Source organism: Brachionichthys hirsutus, chromosome 22 (assembly GCF_040956055.1).
Source record: "Brachionichthys hirsutus isolate HB-005 chromosome 22, CSIRO-AGI_Bhir_v1, whole genome shotgun sequence".
Taxonomy (NCBI): Eukaryota; Metazoa; Chordata; class Actinopteri; order Lophiiformes; family Brachionichthyidae; genus Brachionichthys; species Brachionichthys hirsutus.
In genome coordinates this window covers 3264333-3281789 of record NC_090918.1, presented here as the reverse complement: position 1 = coordinate 3281789, position 17457 = coordinate 3264333, and the positions used below count along the sequence as shown (strand labels likewise).

Sequence of the window (17457 nt, the reverse complement as noted above, 5' to 3'; positions counted from 1 at the left end):
GCTATTTAGGTGAATCGATCGCTCCTGGCAACGCCTCCAAATTCAGAAGTCACTACCAAGCTTCAAATTGTTACAATCAGCTCTTTCATCAAGTTTCGTGCTGCCTTGATTTTGGTAACGTTCCTCATGCGTGATATAAATTGGACATCAAACTGAACGCAGTCATCTGAAGGAATTAAACGTATTATTGATTAAATCCACATGAAGGCCGGGGTGTGCATCAAGAAAGGCTTTATTTTCATTGTGATAAAACAGATCATGGGTGTTTCCTCTGCCTGACTGATCTTAAACCGGGATCCCACAGGCCAAATGGAAGCCGCTGAAGCAGAAAACGCAAAAGTTTGGATTATTTTACATCCTAAGACCTCAGTCGACCCGACGATCTCTGGCACGTGCCCAAAAAGTCCATTTGTCTTTTCTAACACGATTGTCCAGCGCTGTCCCCTCCACTCGGCCGACGGCGCGAAGCACAAGGTCACGCCGCAGTTCAACATTACTTCCATTGCTGCCGTCTTTCGTCCTCCAACAGACGGATGACGGGACAAACGTGAACACAAAGAGTGTGGAACGTGTGAACGTCTGAGTGATGGCTGGCTCACGTCGAACCTGCTCCGAACGGATCTCAGCCGATCCTCGTGAGAGCAGAACCGCACGGAGCCCAAGTTCACGATCAGCAAAAACGAGGCGATCCACGACAATTAGAGGCGGACGCGGTCAGCTGCTTGCCCGATGATGAGAGGATGAGGTCATCACTGATCCGGCATCTGTTCACACGGGGAGTAAGTTCTGGATTCCTGCATGTCGGCCCTCTCAGCTCACCTAAACCCCTTTCTCACGCGAGGCATACGCTTTTACGACCGATCCGTTTATCACCTCAGAGGGCGAAGACAATAAGCACGTCCACGTTGCTACGCTTCCTGCTGATCCACAACTTGGATGTTAGCCTTCTTCTTCTTCTTCTTCTTGTCTTCATCGCCGGGTAACTTGAGGTTGTCCTCTGTGATCTCGCCGCCTTCACCAGAGTCTGATTCCTCTCCGACGTCTGAAGTCTCCTCTTTACCTTCCGAGTCGCTGTCCGACCCGCTGAGCTCCACCAGCGCTACGTCCTGAGGACAGGGCGGAGAAATCACGAGATTCAAACAATAGATTGAGTTAAAACTAAAAAGGGAGTGTTCTAGTTCAGTAGAGAGGGGCCCGGACCATTTCTATGACCCTCTGTGCGGCTTCTACGTTCTCGATGTCGAAGCAATGAGCAGGAGCTTCCTCCATCTGCCGTTTCAGCCTCTCGTTGGCCTCGGATATCTGCGGCAGGAACGTCTGTAGCCGCTCCAGCACTGGCTCGCCAAGAGAAAACAGATCATCACACGTCTGACTTTCAAAAAAAAAAAGTCACGTACAAGTAGCATCGGCGGAGGAATACGCGGCCTCACCGCTGCTCCGCGGGACTCTCTCCGTCTGCAGGGAGCCGCCAGGCTTCGGCTTTAGGAGGAGCTTCTCCTGGAGACCTAGCAGCACAAAGTGAGCTTTGGTTGTACAGCTCGTTCATTTTTCCTTTTCCACACGGATGTTAAATGTTTTAATTAAAGTTTTACCTTCATTGAATGTAATTAAGATATAAAAGCTACAGTTTGCGTTCATTTTTATTCATTTCTTCAAATGTGAGAAACAAACAAAAAAGAAACCCGTAAGGAGGTCCATACCGTTTCACAGCGCTGCAGTTTTTGTGTGATCCTAAATTGGCATTTCTATTTTAGGTATAATAAATATTAATAAAAAACAATGTTGTTACTTCACTAAATAAGTCATGTTTTTACTTGCATCTATTTTGATTCTGTGTCTCTTAACGTGTTTATACAAAGTAAATATCATTTCAGGCTTCATGAAGTTGTTTTATGAAGATAAAACAAAACGTTCTTATTAATAATCCTGCGGATTATTTATGAACTCATTCCCCAATCCCACATCCAACAGAGTAAATCATACTAATCAACTATCACAACGATTAAAACAAGTCTATAGTTCTAAACGTCGCCTTTGAATTACAGAAGCTAATTTTTTTAGCTCATCATTACAACACGCAGGCATCGAACGCTCATTTCTCTGCTATTAGCCAAACCGCTAATGGGAGCTCTCTGACCTGCTGCGTCGCCACATGTCAACAAAGCCTGCGAGCGCGTCTTACTGCTGTTTAATTCCATGTTACACGACGAGACGCTACTCCGCGTGTTCATCATAGACATGTGTAAAAAAAAAAGGTGAAACTATAATATCCGCGTTGCGGAAAAGATTGGGGGGTGTTCCGGATTACTGCAGCGCCCCCTGGAGTTCTGGATGAATTCAAAAGATGGAACGATTAACACTGTGTGCGTGTTCGTATTCTGCGTACGACGGAAAAATGTGTGTGGCACTTCGCGGAGCCCAATGTGCAATCAGGAGGTCTCACTCTCGACTGCTTTTGTTGCGATGAAGCACCGATCTACATCCGCTGTTGGAAACAGTTCGTGTAAACATAGTGTTTCGGGTCACATCATCTGTATGTACTGAAATAAATTGTGCAACCTTTTGTTTTGCCCCAATCCATACTCTATCGCCAGATTAACCCCCACCTGGCTGTAACAGTAAAACTCCCTCCATTGGGATAATCTCACTCGGTTATTCCATTTGCGTCGGCCATCTTTCGCAATATTGACGATCTTTGGTTGCACCGAGTGACGTGACGCGGCTCGCTCTCCGTCGCTAGACGAGCGTCGCGTCTTTCCTGGATAGCGCTTCTCCGCAGCAGAAAGGTAACTAAAAAATAACAACAAGTTACCTTTCATGACTAAAATAACTTGCTCGCTACATTCCGTAGCCTCTCTCTTGCTAGCGCTGGCTACATCACACGGCTAACGGTTAAAAAACTAGGGAACCGTGTTTATTATTATTACGTTGTTATTTCTGTGCGGCTAGCTAACATTAGCTAACATCAACAAATCACAACTACTGCTAGCAACACAGTTTACCACGCTGGCCTGTAAACATTAGCTTCACCGTAGAATGCGTCTGAAGAAATCGCTGACGTGGGGCTTAAAATGCTGCGAACAGACCTGAATATTGTTGGATGGAGTCTAATCCAGATTCAGATTATTTTATTAATCCCAGAGGGGAATTCCGGATATCAGGAATGATATGTAAACTAACTTAACATTAATGCGTTTCAGTCGGCCAGTCAGCATCATTCCTACTTTATATTTTAATCATGCTTCCAGCATTAGGCTATGTTCACATCACGCACGTACACACACGCGCGCACACACACACTCTACTCGTTAGCTATTTGCAATAGCAACATAAAACTAGAGCAGTTTAAATAATTCAATGCACCACATGTAAAATGATGCTATATGCTATTTGAGCTCATTGTTTACTGTGAATTGTAATCAAACGTGGTAAAAAAAAAAGAAACAAAACTAAATTAGTGCTACCTTTTGTTGTTGTTGTTTTTACAGCAAGTTACTTTCTAAGAAGAGCAGGTCCAGACTGATTCTTCATTCTACAGAGATCCAACAATCATGTTTAAGAAGCGCTTTCATTACAACCACTTTAAAAGACTGTGACAAAGCACATTCACCTCTTGCGTATTGGTTGCGTATTTATGCTCCTTCTGTTCTCATTCCTCAGACCGATGAGTTCAAACATGGATTTTTGCACCTGAACCAGTTTGCTGTGCGTCACATTAATGCTCCGCTACAGGCTGGACGTTAAGAGATGAACGCCTGCAGCTGCAGAGCACATCATGAGTGTACAGAGACTGGGAGGAGCTCTCGGGGAGTCTCTGGGCTCTAGCCTCGCCGTCCGTATGAGCGTAACAGGTGGCGGGTGGAGCGCTCTCTCCTTGAAGCCCGTCTCCTCCGGGCGGATTGCCTCGCTGTTCCAGACCATGGTCCCGACCGGTTACACCAAGCTGCAGGAGGAGCGGCTAGCTACGGCGGACCTCGCCGTTGCCCCGGAGGCCGGCTCGCTGCAGAATGGCTACAGACAGGAGACGGCGCACGCAGAAGGCCGGCGGCTGCTGGACAGGGCCTCGCGGTCTTCCGTCACTTTGTCTGACTGCGGAGACGGAGGCTACTCTGAAACGGAACCCATGCTGGCTGAACGGAGGCTCTCTGGCGAGGAGGAAGACGCAGAGGAGGAAGAGGTCGATGCGCGTGAAACGCACCGGCTCAACATGCCCAAGGAGTCACCGCTGGCCATGGCGCTGCAGATATTGGTGCCGTTCCTGCTCGCCGGGTTCGGGACTGTCTCGGCCGGGATGGTGCTGGATATCGTGCAGGTAGTGTCCGAACGACGACGGGAGCGTTATTCCCAAAGCTTCTCGTTCGTCTGCTGTCTTCTGTTCCTTTCTGTCGTCGATACTAAGAGTCTGAAGGCAAGTCGGTAAACACGCCACGGGTTCGGTGACAGGGACGTCGGTGCTGACGTAGGAGGAACGCCCGTAAACAAAGCTCTGCCTGTTGTTGATTTCAAAGAGGTTTGACCTGATTATCACACAGATCAGGGTCGCACGGTTAGCTGCGTGCTAACGTGCAGTTTACCTCCCAAAACAGCGTGCACAGCACACGCACCTCGAATATAATCTAATAATCCATTACAGTTCTGCCATTAAAGAGTCTTTTTGAATGAGGGAGTTTTTTATGTTGTATCCAGTCCAGAACTCGAGTCTGTTGGGTCCACGTCTTCTCTCGCTTCACTAAGTTCGAGTGTTTTAAGAGTGAACATTCAGTTTACCACAGAAAACAGCCTGAGAAGTTAGCAGCAAAGAATATAGCATTTATATTTGATTATTATTGCAGCGCTGCTAAACATTCCATTTCATGGCATTTAATTTTAACATTATTAATCATTAAACTTGGTCCATTTAAGAAGCCATTTTGTTATAGTGTGACTGAGACATAGAACATTTATGATTTATGTTTCAAAGTTAGTTTAGGGGTTAGGGTGTCTCCACAGGCTACCTTTAACTTCAAGTCTGTTTATTTTGGCATTTAAGAATTCTGAAGTAAAATACCTTAATCAAAAAGCAAAGTATTTTCTCTGGCTTGTTCTCAACTCTTTGCAGATCATTATAATTTTTTTTAATGCATCTATATTTAAAAAAATCTTGCTTTAGGGTGTGCTTTAGTCTTGATTTAGAGATGCATGTAGCGTCTGCCGACCCGTCCCTGAAAGGTACTTCCTCCAAACGTGGCAAAATGTTAGCAAACACCTCTTTGGAACAAATTGATCCTTCGATCATTTGTGACGAGCCTGTTTACTGATGTTTGTTCGCAGGTTTACAAGTACGCCGACAAAGGAGGAAGTTGCTGACGCTAAATGATAGCTTAGCATTACTTGAGAGATCAGATATGCCAAAGTGTTTTCCAAATGACCTCCTCCTTCTGTCACCTGCAGCACTGGCAGGCGTTTCAGTACATCACAGAGATCTTCATCCTCGTTCCCGCTCTGCTCGGTCTCAAGGGAAACCTGGAGATGACGCTTGCCTCGAGGCTGTCCACAGCGGTGAGACACACGCACACACACACACGCACACACACACACACGCTTCGTCCATTCTCCTTTCTGTGGATGACGCGTTTCATTGTCTGACGCAACACGCCGAGGTAGCGGTTAGAGGGCTGGAGGCCGGCGTCGTGCTGCAGTGACTCGGCATCAACTTAAGTCCATCGTATTTTTACATTCTCGCTGAGTCAATAGAAAATGTCTCATTTGATTGTTTGTTACCCTCGCCGAAGAGGAGGCGAGGGTATTGCAATTGGGTCCGTTTGTCTGTCTGTCTGTCTGTTTGCTTGTCTGTCTGTCTGTCTGTCCGAGCGCATAAGTCAAAAACTAGTAACCCAATCGACTTAAAATATTTACACAAGCAAGGTTCTGTCCGTGGCTCTGTCCTCCCCGACAATAGCATTGATCCGGATATGGATTCAGATTCTAGAATTATTTTTACATCTGGAATTGTGCCTCTGCTGTAAACTGCCACTTTAAGAGGGAGGGACACGAATGGCATGATGGGAAAAAGAGTCCAGAAGGTGTCTTGTGGTACGTTCTGGAGCAGCAAGCTAGAGCAGGTTTGGCCCCTCTGATCCGGAAGCCCTGTTTACTGTCTCACAAGATCCAATAGTCTATTGGAGGCGAGGTCTGCAATCTCTGATTGTCTTTCTAGTTTTTTCTGCAATGCTGAAAAAGATTGAACAGTCTCTTGGTATGTGTGTGTGTGTGTGTGTGTGTGTGTGTGTGTGTGTGTGTGTGTGTTGCTGTGGATGGCACACGGAACACGATGCACAGGTTGTGTGTTTGCTTTTGTGGCGTTGCACCATTTTTGGGGTGGTGTCTCACCTCCACCAGCCGGGCCTCTTTGTGCATTCAGTAAATTAGAGACGGGCGGAGCGGATGTCTCGACCGGGTTAGAACCTTCCGTGGAACTGTAGGTTCTCGTTAGAACGGCTTTGGCTGGAGGATTTGGAGAAGCTCAAAGGCATTTTCTATGACTTCTTCTGTGGAGAAGGACGGTTTTTGCAGACTGGGGGGGGTGTCTTTAGAGAGAGGGGAAACCTCAAATGAAGGGCAGTAGAGCGGGGAGCCGCCTGAAGCTGTCTCAGTGTTGGTCTCCTGAGCGCTAGAAGGAGTACGAGCTACAGAGCTAACTTTGCTAGCGGCTTAAAGGCTCCATATTCTCAGTGCTGAGTCGGCACAGAGGCTCGGTTCTGGTGCCGTTTGTTCTCCTCCGGGCTCAGCTGTTGAACGCCAGACGGGACTTTTCCAGCTCATTTAGAAGAGTCTGTTTCTACGTCTGCCGGTAACACCGTGTGAAACGTTCTGGTAGCTTGTTTCATCTCCCGAGCAGGTCTGGAGTAGTATCCGAAGGGAGGACGCAGGGTTTGCTGCTACTTTAACCGCTTCCCATCGCAGGTGAACGTGGGCAAGATGGATTCTCCGATAGAGAAGTGGAACCTCATCATCGGCAACCTGGCACTGAAGCAGGTGAACGTATTCCAATTCTTGATCGATCATTTTAGTGAATTGTTGAAGGGCTGTGGTGTAGCGAGGGATGGATGTTTTAGCTATTCCTCCTGAAGTAATGCTGGTCATCATTGTATTATTTTTCAGTATCAAATGGCTCAATTAGTTTTTTGAAGAATATTTATAGTTTACAGAAGGATTTCAATTTTCTTGAATTTAAGGCAAATTAATGCGCTTGAAATCTTTTCTGGTTGAGACTAAAAAAACGATGTTAATAAAGTTAATCTTTGTTGGAAGTGGATCTATATCTTTGCCCCCCCCCCCCCCCTCCCCCCTCCCCCCTCCAGGTTCAGGCCACTGTCGTGGGCTTCCTGGCAGCTGTAGCAGCTGTGGTCCTTGGCTGGATCCCAGAGGGAAGGTTTCAGATGAGCCACGCTGTGTTGTTGTGTTCCAGCAGCGTGGCCACGGCCTTCATCGCCTCCCTGCTGCAGGGTGAACTCTCTCACACACACACACACACACACACACACGCACGCACACACACGGCCAGCTACTGCAGTTCGTACTAGGCCGTTAACCCTTTAAAGGCCGCGTGTATCAAATATGATACGTTCGGCATTAAAGGGTTAACGTAGACGTCACTATGACAATGAATAATGTCTCTGGTAAAGATGACAGCCACTGAGGCGCTCCAAACCGTCGGTGTCGCGTTCAGGTATCATCATGGTGGGTGTGATTGTGGGCTCCAAGAAGACTGGCGTCAACCCAGACAACGTAGCCACACCCATTGCTGCCAGTTTTGGGGACCTCATCACCTTGGCGATCCTGGCCTGGATCAGCCAGGGCCTCTACCAGTGCCTGGGTATGTAGACCGAACGTCTACACGACACGGCATTATGTGTTTCCCCATTTCGTCAAATCAATGGTGATCATCTTTTCAAGAAATCATTAACTTGATCAGTTTCTTGAAACAGAGTAATATGTATTTTAGAAGCGTTTATCAAGCCGATAACCGCTGGCATTAATCGGTAGACGAGGACCCGAACCCCTGTTTGTGTCAGCCACGTTATTTTACTTTTCATTGTACCGTTTCCATGGAAACCTTTAGTTCAGATAGTGAAATGCGGTCATGTTCTCTGGAACGTTGTAGCTTCACCAGAGTTTGCGTATAAATTATCCACGATAAGGAGTGACCAAGGATAATATTAACGGCGTGAAAAAAAAAATCTGAATTTAGTTTTTGCTTGTTTTATTTCTGTATTTTTTTATATTTTGACGAGGAAAACTTCCAAGAAGCCGGTATTGATGGAGTCTGCTCGTTTTCCAGTCAGTCTATGATCACCAGGGACCGGGAGGATTTTTCAATAGTGCAGAATAAAGTTGTCAGAATAACTGATTCTAAGCATTTGGAATTCCGAAGCGTACTCTTTCTACAGCTCGGAGGAAAGAGGAATACTACATGCGTTATTTGCCCCCTCAAAAATGCAATGAAAAAATCTCATTAAGATCCATTCATAGTTTTTTTGAGTAATCCTGCAAACTCCTTTGTGTAGAGAGAATATACGGTAGAGAGAATCAGAAGTACAACCTCTTGGTACTAGTTAAAAGTAAGTGTAAAAACAGAATGACATGATTTTAAATACAACATTTTAAAGTTTTTCAGTCACCGCTTCATGGCGGTAATCAAATTGGCTTTAATAAATGCAGCTGGTGGTGCTGAAACGGTCCAGCGTACGGTCCAGTTACCGGGCGAACGTTACGATGGCCAGTCGGCCAGTAGGGGGCCCTCCTGCCTCGCTGGAGTAGGGCTGCCCTTCATTAAAAGAAGTGTATTTATTGTGGGGTGGTCCCTTATGTGCCAGCAATTGTTCTTTGACTTTCTTGCACGTCATCCTCATTTGCTCTCGTCTACAGTATGTGTTCAGTTTTCGATCAAATTAAATACTTGTCGCCACGTGTCTTTTATGTTTACTCAGAACCCCCCCCCCCCTCTTCTGTTCCCTTTCCCACCTGCCAACAAACACTTTTGTATTCTAATACAGTAACAGTAGTGTATATTTCTGATGCACATGGCAAGGGGAACGCAATCTTTGTGCGCTTTAAATCTGTTTTCCCTTAAACAGAAAAGTGTGAGACGGCATTCTATTCCAGAATAAGAATAGAATGTCCCTCAGATTACCCAACCGGGAACGGTTACCGAGTGCGTCGCTTCTTCTGCCCCTCAGATTACCCAACCGGGAACGGTTACTGAGTGCGTCGCTTCTTCTGCCCCTCAGATTACCCAACCGGGAACGGTTACTGAGTGCGTCGCTTCTTCTGCCCCTCAGATTACCCAACCGGGAACAGTTACCGAGTGCGTCGCTTCTTCTGCCCCTCAGATTACCCAACCGGGAACGGTTACCGAGTGCGTCGCTTCTTCTTGTCCCTCAGATTACCCAACCGGGACCGGTTACCGAGTGCGTCGCTTCTTCTTGTCCCTCAGATTACCCAACCGGGACCGGTTACCGAGTGCGTCGCTTCTTCTGCCCCTCAGATTACCCAACCGGGAACAGTTACCGAGTGCGTCGCTTCTTCTGCCCCTCAGATTACCCAACTGGGAACGGTTACTGAGTGCGTCGCTTCTTCTTGTCCCTCAGATTACCCAACCGGGAACGGTCACCGAGTGCGTCGCTTCTTCTTGTCCCTCAGATTACCCAACCGGGACCGGTTACCGAGTGCGTCGCTTCTTCTGCCCCTCAGATTACCCAACCGGGAACGGTTACCGAGTGCGTCGCTTCTTCTTGTCCCTCAGATTACCCAACCGGGACCGGTTACTGAGTGCGTCGCTTCTTCTGCCCCTCAGATTACCCAACCGGGACCGGTTACCGAGTGCGTCGCTTCTTCTGCCCCTCAGATTACCCAACCGGGAACGGTTACTGAGTGCGTCGCTTCTTCTTGTCCCTCAGATTACCCAACCGGGAACGGTTACCGAGTGCGTCGCTTCTTCTTGTCCCTCAGATTACCCAACCGGGAACGGTTACTGAGTGCGTCGCTTCTTCTTGTCCCTCAGATTACCCAACCGGGACCGGTTACTGAGTGCGTCGCTTCTTCTGCCCCTCAGATTCCTACCCGTATGTGTCGTCAGTGCTTTGCGCTTTCTTCATGTGTCTGACTCCCCTGTCGATCATCATCTCCTCCAAGCACCCTGCCAGCCGCACCCTCCTCTACTCTGGATGGGAGCCTGTCATCACTGCCATGGTCATCAGCAGGTGTGTGTTAGTGTAACTGTGTGTGTGTGTGTGTGTGTGTGTGTGTGTGTGGATTACTCAGGTGTCTCCCAGTGTCTGGTTTGCTTGATGACTAATCCCCTGAACAAATACCTGCACCCGAGCACACACGCCCTCGGGTCTCAGTAACGCCGCCAGTGTACGGACGTTGATTGGCCCGTTCCCCGTTTTTGTAGTTTTATTTCAAGGTATTGCTCTTCTCTATGCCCCTGTATCGTTCTTACACACACAGTGACCCCAGTAAATGTTCTTATGATGTTGTGTCCTGTAGCATTGGAGGGCTGATCCTGGACAAAACGGTGTCCGACCCAAATCTGGCTGGCATCGTTGTGTACACCCCGGTGATAAATGGTGAGTAGAACTACTGGTACCGCTTCCTCCTGCTTCAAGGTGTGCTCATTTCATTCTGTGTTTTTTTTTTACTCACGAGGCTCGAACAGATGACTAGAATCTGGTCGAAGACGCCACCAAAATCTTACTAAAGCCGGAGGGATTTAAAAAAACGACACAAAGATCTAGAAATCAACTCGAACCTTAAGCATTTAGATTCCTCTAATCCTGAATTCCTCCTCGTTTAACCGTTTGACGCCGCGGAAGATGTGTCTGCATCTGTAATCCTCCTTTGTCCACGTCTTTCTGTGACGTCAGCTGCGCACAGTACCCCGCCTTATCCTGTCTTAAGCCCCGCCCCTTTGTGTGACGTACCAGTTCACATTTAGTCTGGACATTCATGGCCTCCACGGGGTTAATTGTAAGAACTCCAGACTTTACCAGATTAAGAAACAAAGGTCTTGGATATAAAAAGACAGCCAGCATTTAAATAATTTTAGCAGAGTTTTAGTAGACCAATGCTTTAGCTGTATAAATCTTCAGGTTTGCTTTTATAAAGGTCATAAAGATAATTTGGTTTCTGAACATGCAGGTGTCAGTTAGTTCTGAAGCCTCCACCCGACTCAAACTTTGCCATCTTGGCACATTTTCTTTTTTTATATGCTTCTGTTAGTTTTAGGAGAATGTTTGTCTGCTTGTTTTACAGCTCGCAGTATTCCATGTTTTTCTTTCATTAGATTCTGTTTGTCACATCCTGCTGTTAGAATCATTCAAATAAACAAGGTGAAATTAAATCTGCGGAAGACCGGCTACATCTCCCCCGTCCTGGTGGAGCAGGTCGGCTGCATGGCACCCAGACCCCCTCCTCAGACCCCCCCGCCCGGTCCTTATTCTATTCATCACTCTTCCTCCTGTCAAACTCGGTGACCTGGATTCTATTGCTTCGCTTCGCATTTTAATTGCCACTAGAATATGAGCCTTACGTTTTAAACCATCCTGTTTGGGTTAGCTCAGGCCTCGACTCGGGACGGAGGGACGCCTTTAATCTCAGCAGCATGCTTTTATTGTGAAGTTCTGCCTGTTCAGCGGCGCGGTGGGAGCGCTGGTAATGCTCCATTAAGTGTCACGAGGCAGAGAGGGAGCCATAATGAATAGAATTAAATGGACGTCACCCTGAGGAGGCGGCGGCTGCGTCTAATTTAATAGCCACGGGGGCGGGGGGGGGGGGGGGGGGGGGCGCTGCGCTGCTTTCCAACAGGATTAGCAGATTTACGATGACTAAATGCTAGTTTTCGTGAAGAAGAAGCAGCGTCTCTCCTTCTGTACTCCTTTTGTGCGACTATAAAGCGCTTCCTCTCCTCCTTTGAGCCGTTCCCGTGTGTCTGTCTGCTCGTTTGTTGTTGGTGAATGCCGGCAGAGAGCTCTCCTATAATCTACTCTAATCTCCAGTCTAGGGTGAGAAACACAGGAAGTCGGACTGTGAGTTCCTTTCCAGAGGGCGGCTGCGAATGTTAAGCGCTCCAGTCTTTCTCCGCTTCAGGAACGATGTCCGCGTGGCGCCGCCTTCACCTGCCTTGTGTTTTCTTCGTTGGCTTCGCCCACGCAGATCGCTCCACCCCAACCGTGAACTGTCTCTGCCTTGTCTAGGGATCGGGGGCAACCTGGTCGCCATCCAATCCAGCAGGTTCTCGACTCACCTGCATTTCAACTGTGCCCCCGGGGAGGTCCCTGACGAGGCCAAGGGCTGCTACTACCCCTGCCGCACCTTCTGTGGCACAGGTAAATAAAAGGGTTCAAATCCCACTCGGGTGGGGGTTATTCCAGTATGGGGGGGGGTGTAAAGCACTTGTAGTCCTATATGTTTCTCAAGGCTGCATCAGCTTGTAGCCTGAATCCACACGACCTCGGCCAAACCGTAGAAAATAATCTTTGTTTTTGGATACGTGGCCTGAGGCGCCGTCACCAACCTCTTCCTCTCGGCGCCGAAGCCACAAACGATCCCCCCCCCCCCCCCGCCACTCGTTCCACTCAGCACTGCTAATATCCGTTCTGTACATTGTCAGGAGCCAACCATCGCTCGGCTCAGGTGCTCCTCCTCCTGGTGATCCCAGGCCACGTCATGTTCCTCTACACCATCCACCTGATGAAGAGCGGGCACACCTCCCTGACGCCGATCTTTATGTCGGTCTATCTGTCTGCTGCGATGCTGCAGGTGAGCTTTTAAACCGATCGCTCGTCGTTCACAGCGACGCTCGCTTTGAGACGCGCGATTTACATCCCAGCACAACGGAACAAACGCTGCTACTGATTCCAGGCAGGCTTTTATTGTTACAGCACGCTAAACCACATAGCATGACAACGATGTGTGTTCAGACAAGGACTGAGGATGTCGAATATGCGAAGGCAACACCGTGCAATAAGGCTCAGCGGCGTCGGCTAAAGCTCAGGGCGACAGGTTGCAAGTTGAGAAACTCTGAAAAGGTTAGAGTTCAACAGTGATGAATATGCATGACCATGGGAGTGTAACATTTAGATTAAGCATGCTGGGACATTTAATAATGTTAGGTTTCTCCCTTTTCCCTCGGTTCTTTTATTATATCTCATGTTGGAGGTGTTTATTCAATAATGAGTCAGGATTATAAAACGAATCAAGTTTACTGAAGGTTTTCAGTAAGTACAAAGCTGGTAAGGAAACACAGCGCTGGACTCTCCTACAGACACGGAAGCGGGACTCTGTAGAAGAGTCCCAAATGTTCTACGGCAGTGATCTTTATAGTGGGCATGAAAACACCCTCCTCCCAGGGGGTGCTTACACCCTCCTCCTGGGATGGGCGGTTAGGGCCCTAACTTATTCCCATCGTGTATCAGTTACAATGTGTGATACTTTATATGTGATTAATCTATGTGTGTGATTACCTCAGAGTATGTAGAGATAAAGAAACTAAGAGTGTTTGTGCAACCTGTGTGTTGTGAGCGTGCATGCATAACTCAAATATCCAACAGTCCCCCTGCTGAGGTGGCCCGAACGGGTCACCTCACTAACCTATAAGTGACCTATATGTTCACTCCCCGACCAGATCCGTGGCGCCCTCCCCCCCGAAGGGCGTTAGCTTGGACCCCGAACCAGGCCAGCAGAGAGCGTGTGCAGACAAAATGGAAACCACTAACAGTAATTTGTTCACAAATGTGGGAGCTAACCTCCCTTACGGGCCCCAAAGGGGACCCCGCAAAGCTTGCATAGCAAGGAGCTGTGGTAACTAATACAGATTACCAACCCTAATACCCCCACAGCCCCTCACATCAGCAATGAGCACACAGTTATCAAAATCCCCCCCCCGTTAATCTACAAGCAAACAGCGTTACCATGTAGTAGCATTAACACCAAAGCGTGAAATGTAGACCCAGACCCCGATCACAGTCGGTCCTCTTCTTCCGGATCTCCGGGCACGATGAAGCCCAGCCGTCTCAGCCGGGTGTGAGGGTCACGAGGGCCGGGGGCCATAAGGGCCCTCTGCTCAGCCTACCAATTATCCATAACAATGAAAGGGCTGGAGAACCCAAATGTTCTAAAAAGTTAACTAACAGTGCTCTAAGGCCTTAAAGGGTCGCTCTCAGACCGCCATTAGCAATGAGCGCGCTACAGCTAACACCAAACATGGAACGTCCGCTGCCAACTACCCCCGAGCGGCATTCCCTGGAACCTCTCCCTCCAATCATGGCCACAAAACACCACATTCCAATCCAAAATTTAATCACCTTCCTACACAAATTCCCCATCTCTAATTTACTCAGGTACTGTCTGAACTCCCTGAGATCTCAACCAGTGAGCGGCCTGGCCTTGACACCAATTGCAGATCTGGCAGTCTCTCAGTCCCACTTTGAGACTGTGCAGTGTGGGCTGCACCACCTGATAATGCCAATACGATCTCAGGAAGCGGGGTTACCCAAATAAAATTCTATTTGAACCTCCTATAATGTGGTCAGCTCATCGAGTTTTGCTTCGTTTTAATGAAGTCGTCCGAAACTCCTCTCGGGATTCTAATCACATCTCTAGGTTTGTGCTCTATCTCCAGACCCGTTCCCCATAACCTATTGTACCTAAAGCCCTAATAAATCTAGCAATACCTCTCTTTCCTATTACCAAATCCCACCATGCTGTCTTTCACTGCGCCTTCACCCAATCATCTCTGTCTCAGGGGTTCTCCTGTGGTGGACATAAAACAGTTAGAACCTGGAATCTGTGTTCCTGTTACCTGCCTCACCACGAGACATCTCACAGGCGCGGTTCACTCCCATCAGCTCAGCCAGTGTTTGTGCAACCTGTGTATTGTGAGCGTGCATGCATAACTCAAATGTCTAACAATAATAAGACCAATAGCTCTTGAATTCTTGCATGAAGGCCAAACATCATTGTTTTTGTGTCATAAGGGTTATCTTTACTGCCCATCTTTATGTTACCAGAGTTACTGCATGGTATTACAAAGTGATGTGAGGCAACAGCTTTTATACAATGTGATAGTTGATTAACATACTTAATATCAGTTTTATTTATAAGGTTAAAAATAAGTTAAATGTCAGTTTAATTTTAAGAAGTTTCTTATAACCCAAACTGACGTTGAAATCTGCCGCTCTTCAACGGAACGAAAAAGTGCTTGGAACACACTTTATTTTTTTCCTGATGAAAGAAGAGACTTTAATCTTTTAATTTGGTTTGCACAGTCGTAGTAAAGAATATTCTGCGGGGCTTGGAAAACTGAGGCCCTCGGCACGTAGCTGAGCTGCAAATGGCTGGCGCTCGATGAGTTAATTCATTTGCAATCCACCCCTCAACCAAAAGGAGAAACGTTTCAAAAGTCTTGTCCTGGTTTTTACCAACGTCTACCCAAAACAGCTCTGGGGAAAATATGAGAGAGAAATGCTCCCACGACGGGATCATTCCCGGTCCAGAGCTGAGATAGACAGACAGATAGATGGATAGACAGGCAGATAGATGGAGGATGGGTAGGCAGATGGGCTTCATCCTGCTCCCTCCATCATCTCTCTTCTGCTGTTCTAATCTCTGCCCTGCCGCTCATCCCCGGCTCGTTCCCCTTGAGTCAGGGACCCGTCCTCATCTTTTAATAGACGTCTCACTTCCTCCCTGCGCTCTTCACAATGTGTGAATAAAGAATCGCGCTCTGAGCTCGCGTCTGGTTCCCGCTGCTCCCCGTTAGCTCAGCTGGATGATCCGCGATCCTTTTCCCTTTCTCTTCCAGGTGCTGCTGCTGCTCTGCATAGCCGACTGGATGGTGCACGCCATGTGGCGGCGCGGCAAAGACCCCGACAGCTTCACCATTCCTTACCTGACTGCCCTGGGCGACCTGTTGGGCACCGCCCTGCTGGCGCTGAGCTTCCACTTCCTCTGGGTCATCGGCGACCAGGACAGCGACGTGGGCGACTGAGCCGCCCTTTAACGATGACAGTGGGCGGAGTCACGCTCTTTGCCAGATGACTTTTCGCAGCCTTAAGCCTTGTGGGAGTGTTGCCGGCGGACACAATGGCTTTTAATATATATTTTTTTCTACATAAAAAAATCAATTTTTACCGGTTTTGACCCTCATATTGTTTTCCAAAGCACTTGCATATCTATCGTTAAGGTGGGCAGGGAAAGACCGCCGCCCTCCCGTCACACCGAGGAGTCCTTGCTGCTCTTGGGAAGGCGCTCCGGTTAGCTGGAGCGCTTCCGCTACCTCTTTGCCAGGTAGATATTTGACACCTTGTTACCTTCTTTGTGTTGTCCTTTTTTTTTCCCCACGGGATGTCTGTGAAGAGAAAACGTTTGACGCGCAGCGCTAGCGTTAGCGTTAGCGCGACCGGCGCCAGACCGCAAGTTCAAACGGAATAACAGGAATCTGCAACGACGGCGCGAGAAGCCGACCTCGTGTGCTTTTAGACTGCTCCGCGTGGCAGGTTAGCGGCTACACAGGTTAGCGGCCGCACGGAGCACCTTCCCTAGACGAGGTGCTCCCAACCTTGTTGCCGCTAGCAATCCGCTAGCAATCCGCTAGCAATCCAGTCGTCCTGCAGCATCACGCGCTGCATCTCCACCGCGTGTCTCTGTGCGATTCTCAAGGTCATCCATCCCACGGATGCGACCGTCTGTCTGTAACGTCTGACGCCGAGCCACGGCTTCTTTTTCTACGCTCGGTCTCAGTCGTGTTCTGCAAGGCTTTTTATTCCACATCTCCACGGCAGCCACGCCCCAAAACTAAATGAGGTGCATCCTGACCCAACGTCCGTCCGTCGAAGCCAAACGACAAACTAAAACGACCAACTGATGCTGTTTCTGGGATTTAGACGATGGAATGAATCTGGTTCATTTTCCTTTCGCTGTGAAACCCTCGATTTTCCTTTTGTGGTTCACTTTGGCCAGAAACGCCCAAATAAACATCTCTCACTTGAAAAGCATCTCATTTTGTGTTTATTTTTGCCAAAGGGTTTGTTGAAGTCTCCCCCCCTCTCCCCCCCCCCCCTCATTATTGCTTGAATGGGCATTCAGCAGTCGTCGTCACTGCTTTGAAAGGGAAACTCAGATGTCGGTCGGTCCCTGAATGCATCAGATTCTGGGCCGGCGATGAAAAGTGACTGAAATCAACAGCGGCGTCTTTGTCAGAATAAAGCGCTCTCAGATGGTCTCCATGACAACACGTCCAGGCTCATTCTCTTTCTCTTTAGCTAGACATTTGGAAAGCGACAGCTATCACACGCACACACACACACACACACCTCCTACGCCTACACTAAATGTCTTTCTGTAAAGCTGCCACAGCGTCTTGTGGAACATGATAGTCATCCTGAGAACCGTCGACCCTCAACAGAACCGGACCAG

The 17457-nt window shown here is 48.2% G+C and overlaps 2 protein-coding genes across 2 annotated transcripts; one reads left to right on the top strand and one right to left on the bottom strand.

Moving 5' to 3' along the window:
- Window positions 1-214: 214 nt before the first annotated feature.
- nopchap1 (NOP protein chaperone 1) lies at window positions 215-2226 on the bottom strand. Its single transcript, XM_068755388.1, has 4 exons — window positions 2138-2226; window positions 1431-1505; window positions 1201-1334; window positions 215-1106 (listed from the first exon to the last, which is right to left on the bottom strand). Exons 1-4 carry the CDS (start codon window positions 2196-2198, stop codon window positions 909-911), a joined length of 468 nt encoding a protein of 155 aa, XP_068611489.1. The 5' UTR covers window positions 2199-2226; the 3' UTR covers window positions 215-908.
- Window positions 2227-2764: 538 nt separating this feature from the next.
- Window positions 2765-17033, top strand: slc41a2b (solute carrier family 41 member 2b). Its single transcript, XM_068754993.1, has 11 exons — window positions 2765-2786; window positions 3661-4312; window positions 5431-5538; window positions 6943-7014; window positions 7341-7485; window positions 7709-7855; window positions 10094-10241; window positions 10531-10610; window positions 12237-12368; window positions 12653-12801; window positions 15845-17033. Exons 2-11 carry the CDS (start codon window positions 3776-3778, stop codon window positions 16028-16030), a joined length of 1704 nt encoding a protein of 567 aa, XP_068611094.1. The 5' UTR covers window positions 2765-2786; window positions 3661-3775; the 3' UTR covers window positions 16031-17033.
- The last annotated feature ends 424 nt before the right edge of the window (window positions 17034-17457 follow it).

What these genes read in the sequence shown, in the direction of transcription:
- nopchap1 (XM_068755388.1), bottom strand. Translation starts at nt 2,198, where the DNA reads ATGGAATTAAACAGCAGTAAGACGCGCTCGCAGGCTTTGTTGACATGT. An exon ending in GACATGTGGCGACGCAGCAG is followed by an intron (nt 1,506 to 2,137) that starts GTCAGAGAGCTC and finishes TTGTGCTGCTAG; the next exon opens with GTCTCCAGGAGAAGCTCCTC. An exon ending in CACAGAGGGTCATAGAAATG is followed by an intron (nt 1,107 to 1,200) that starts GTCCGGGCCCCT and finishes CCCTGTCCTCAG; the next exon opens with GACGTAGCGCTGGTGGAGCT.
- slc41a2b (XM_068754993.1), top strand. Translation starts at nt 3,776, where the DNA reads ATGAGTGTACAGAGACTGGGAGGAGCTCTCGGGGAGTCTCTGGGCTCT. An exon ending in GCAACCTGGCACTGAAGCAG is followed by an intron (nt 7,015 to 7,340) that starts GTGAACGTATTC and finishes TCCCCCCTCCAG; the next exon opens with GTTCAGGCCACTGTCGTGGG. An exon ending in ACTGCCATGGTCATCAGCAG is followed by an intron (nt 10,242 to 10,530) that starts GTGTGTGTTAGT and finishes TGTGTCCTGTAG; the next exon opens with CATTGGAGGGCTGATCCTGG.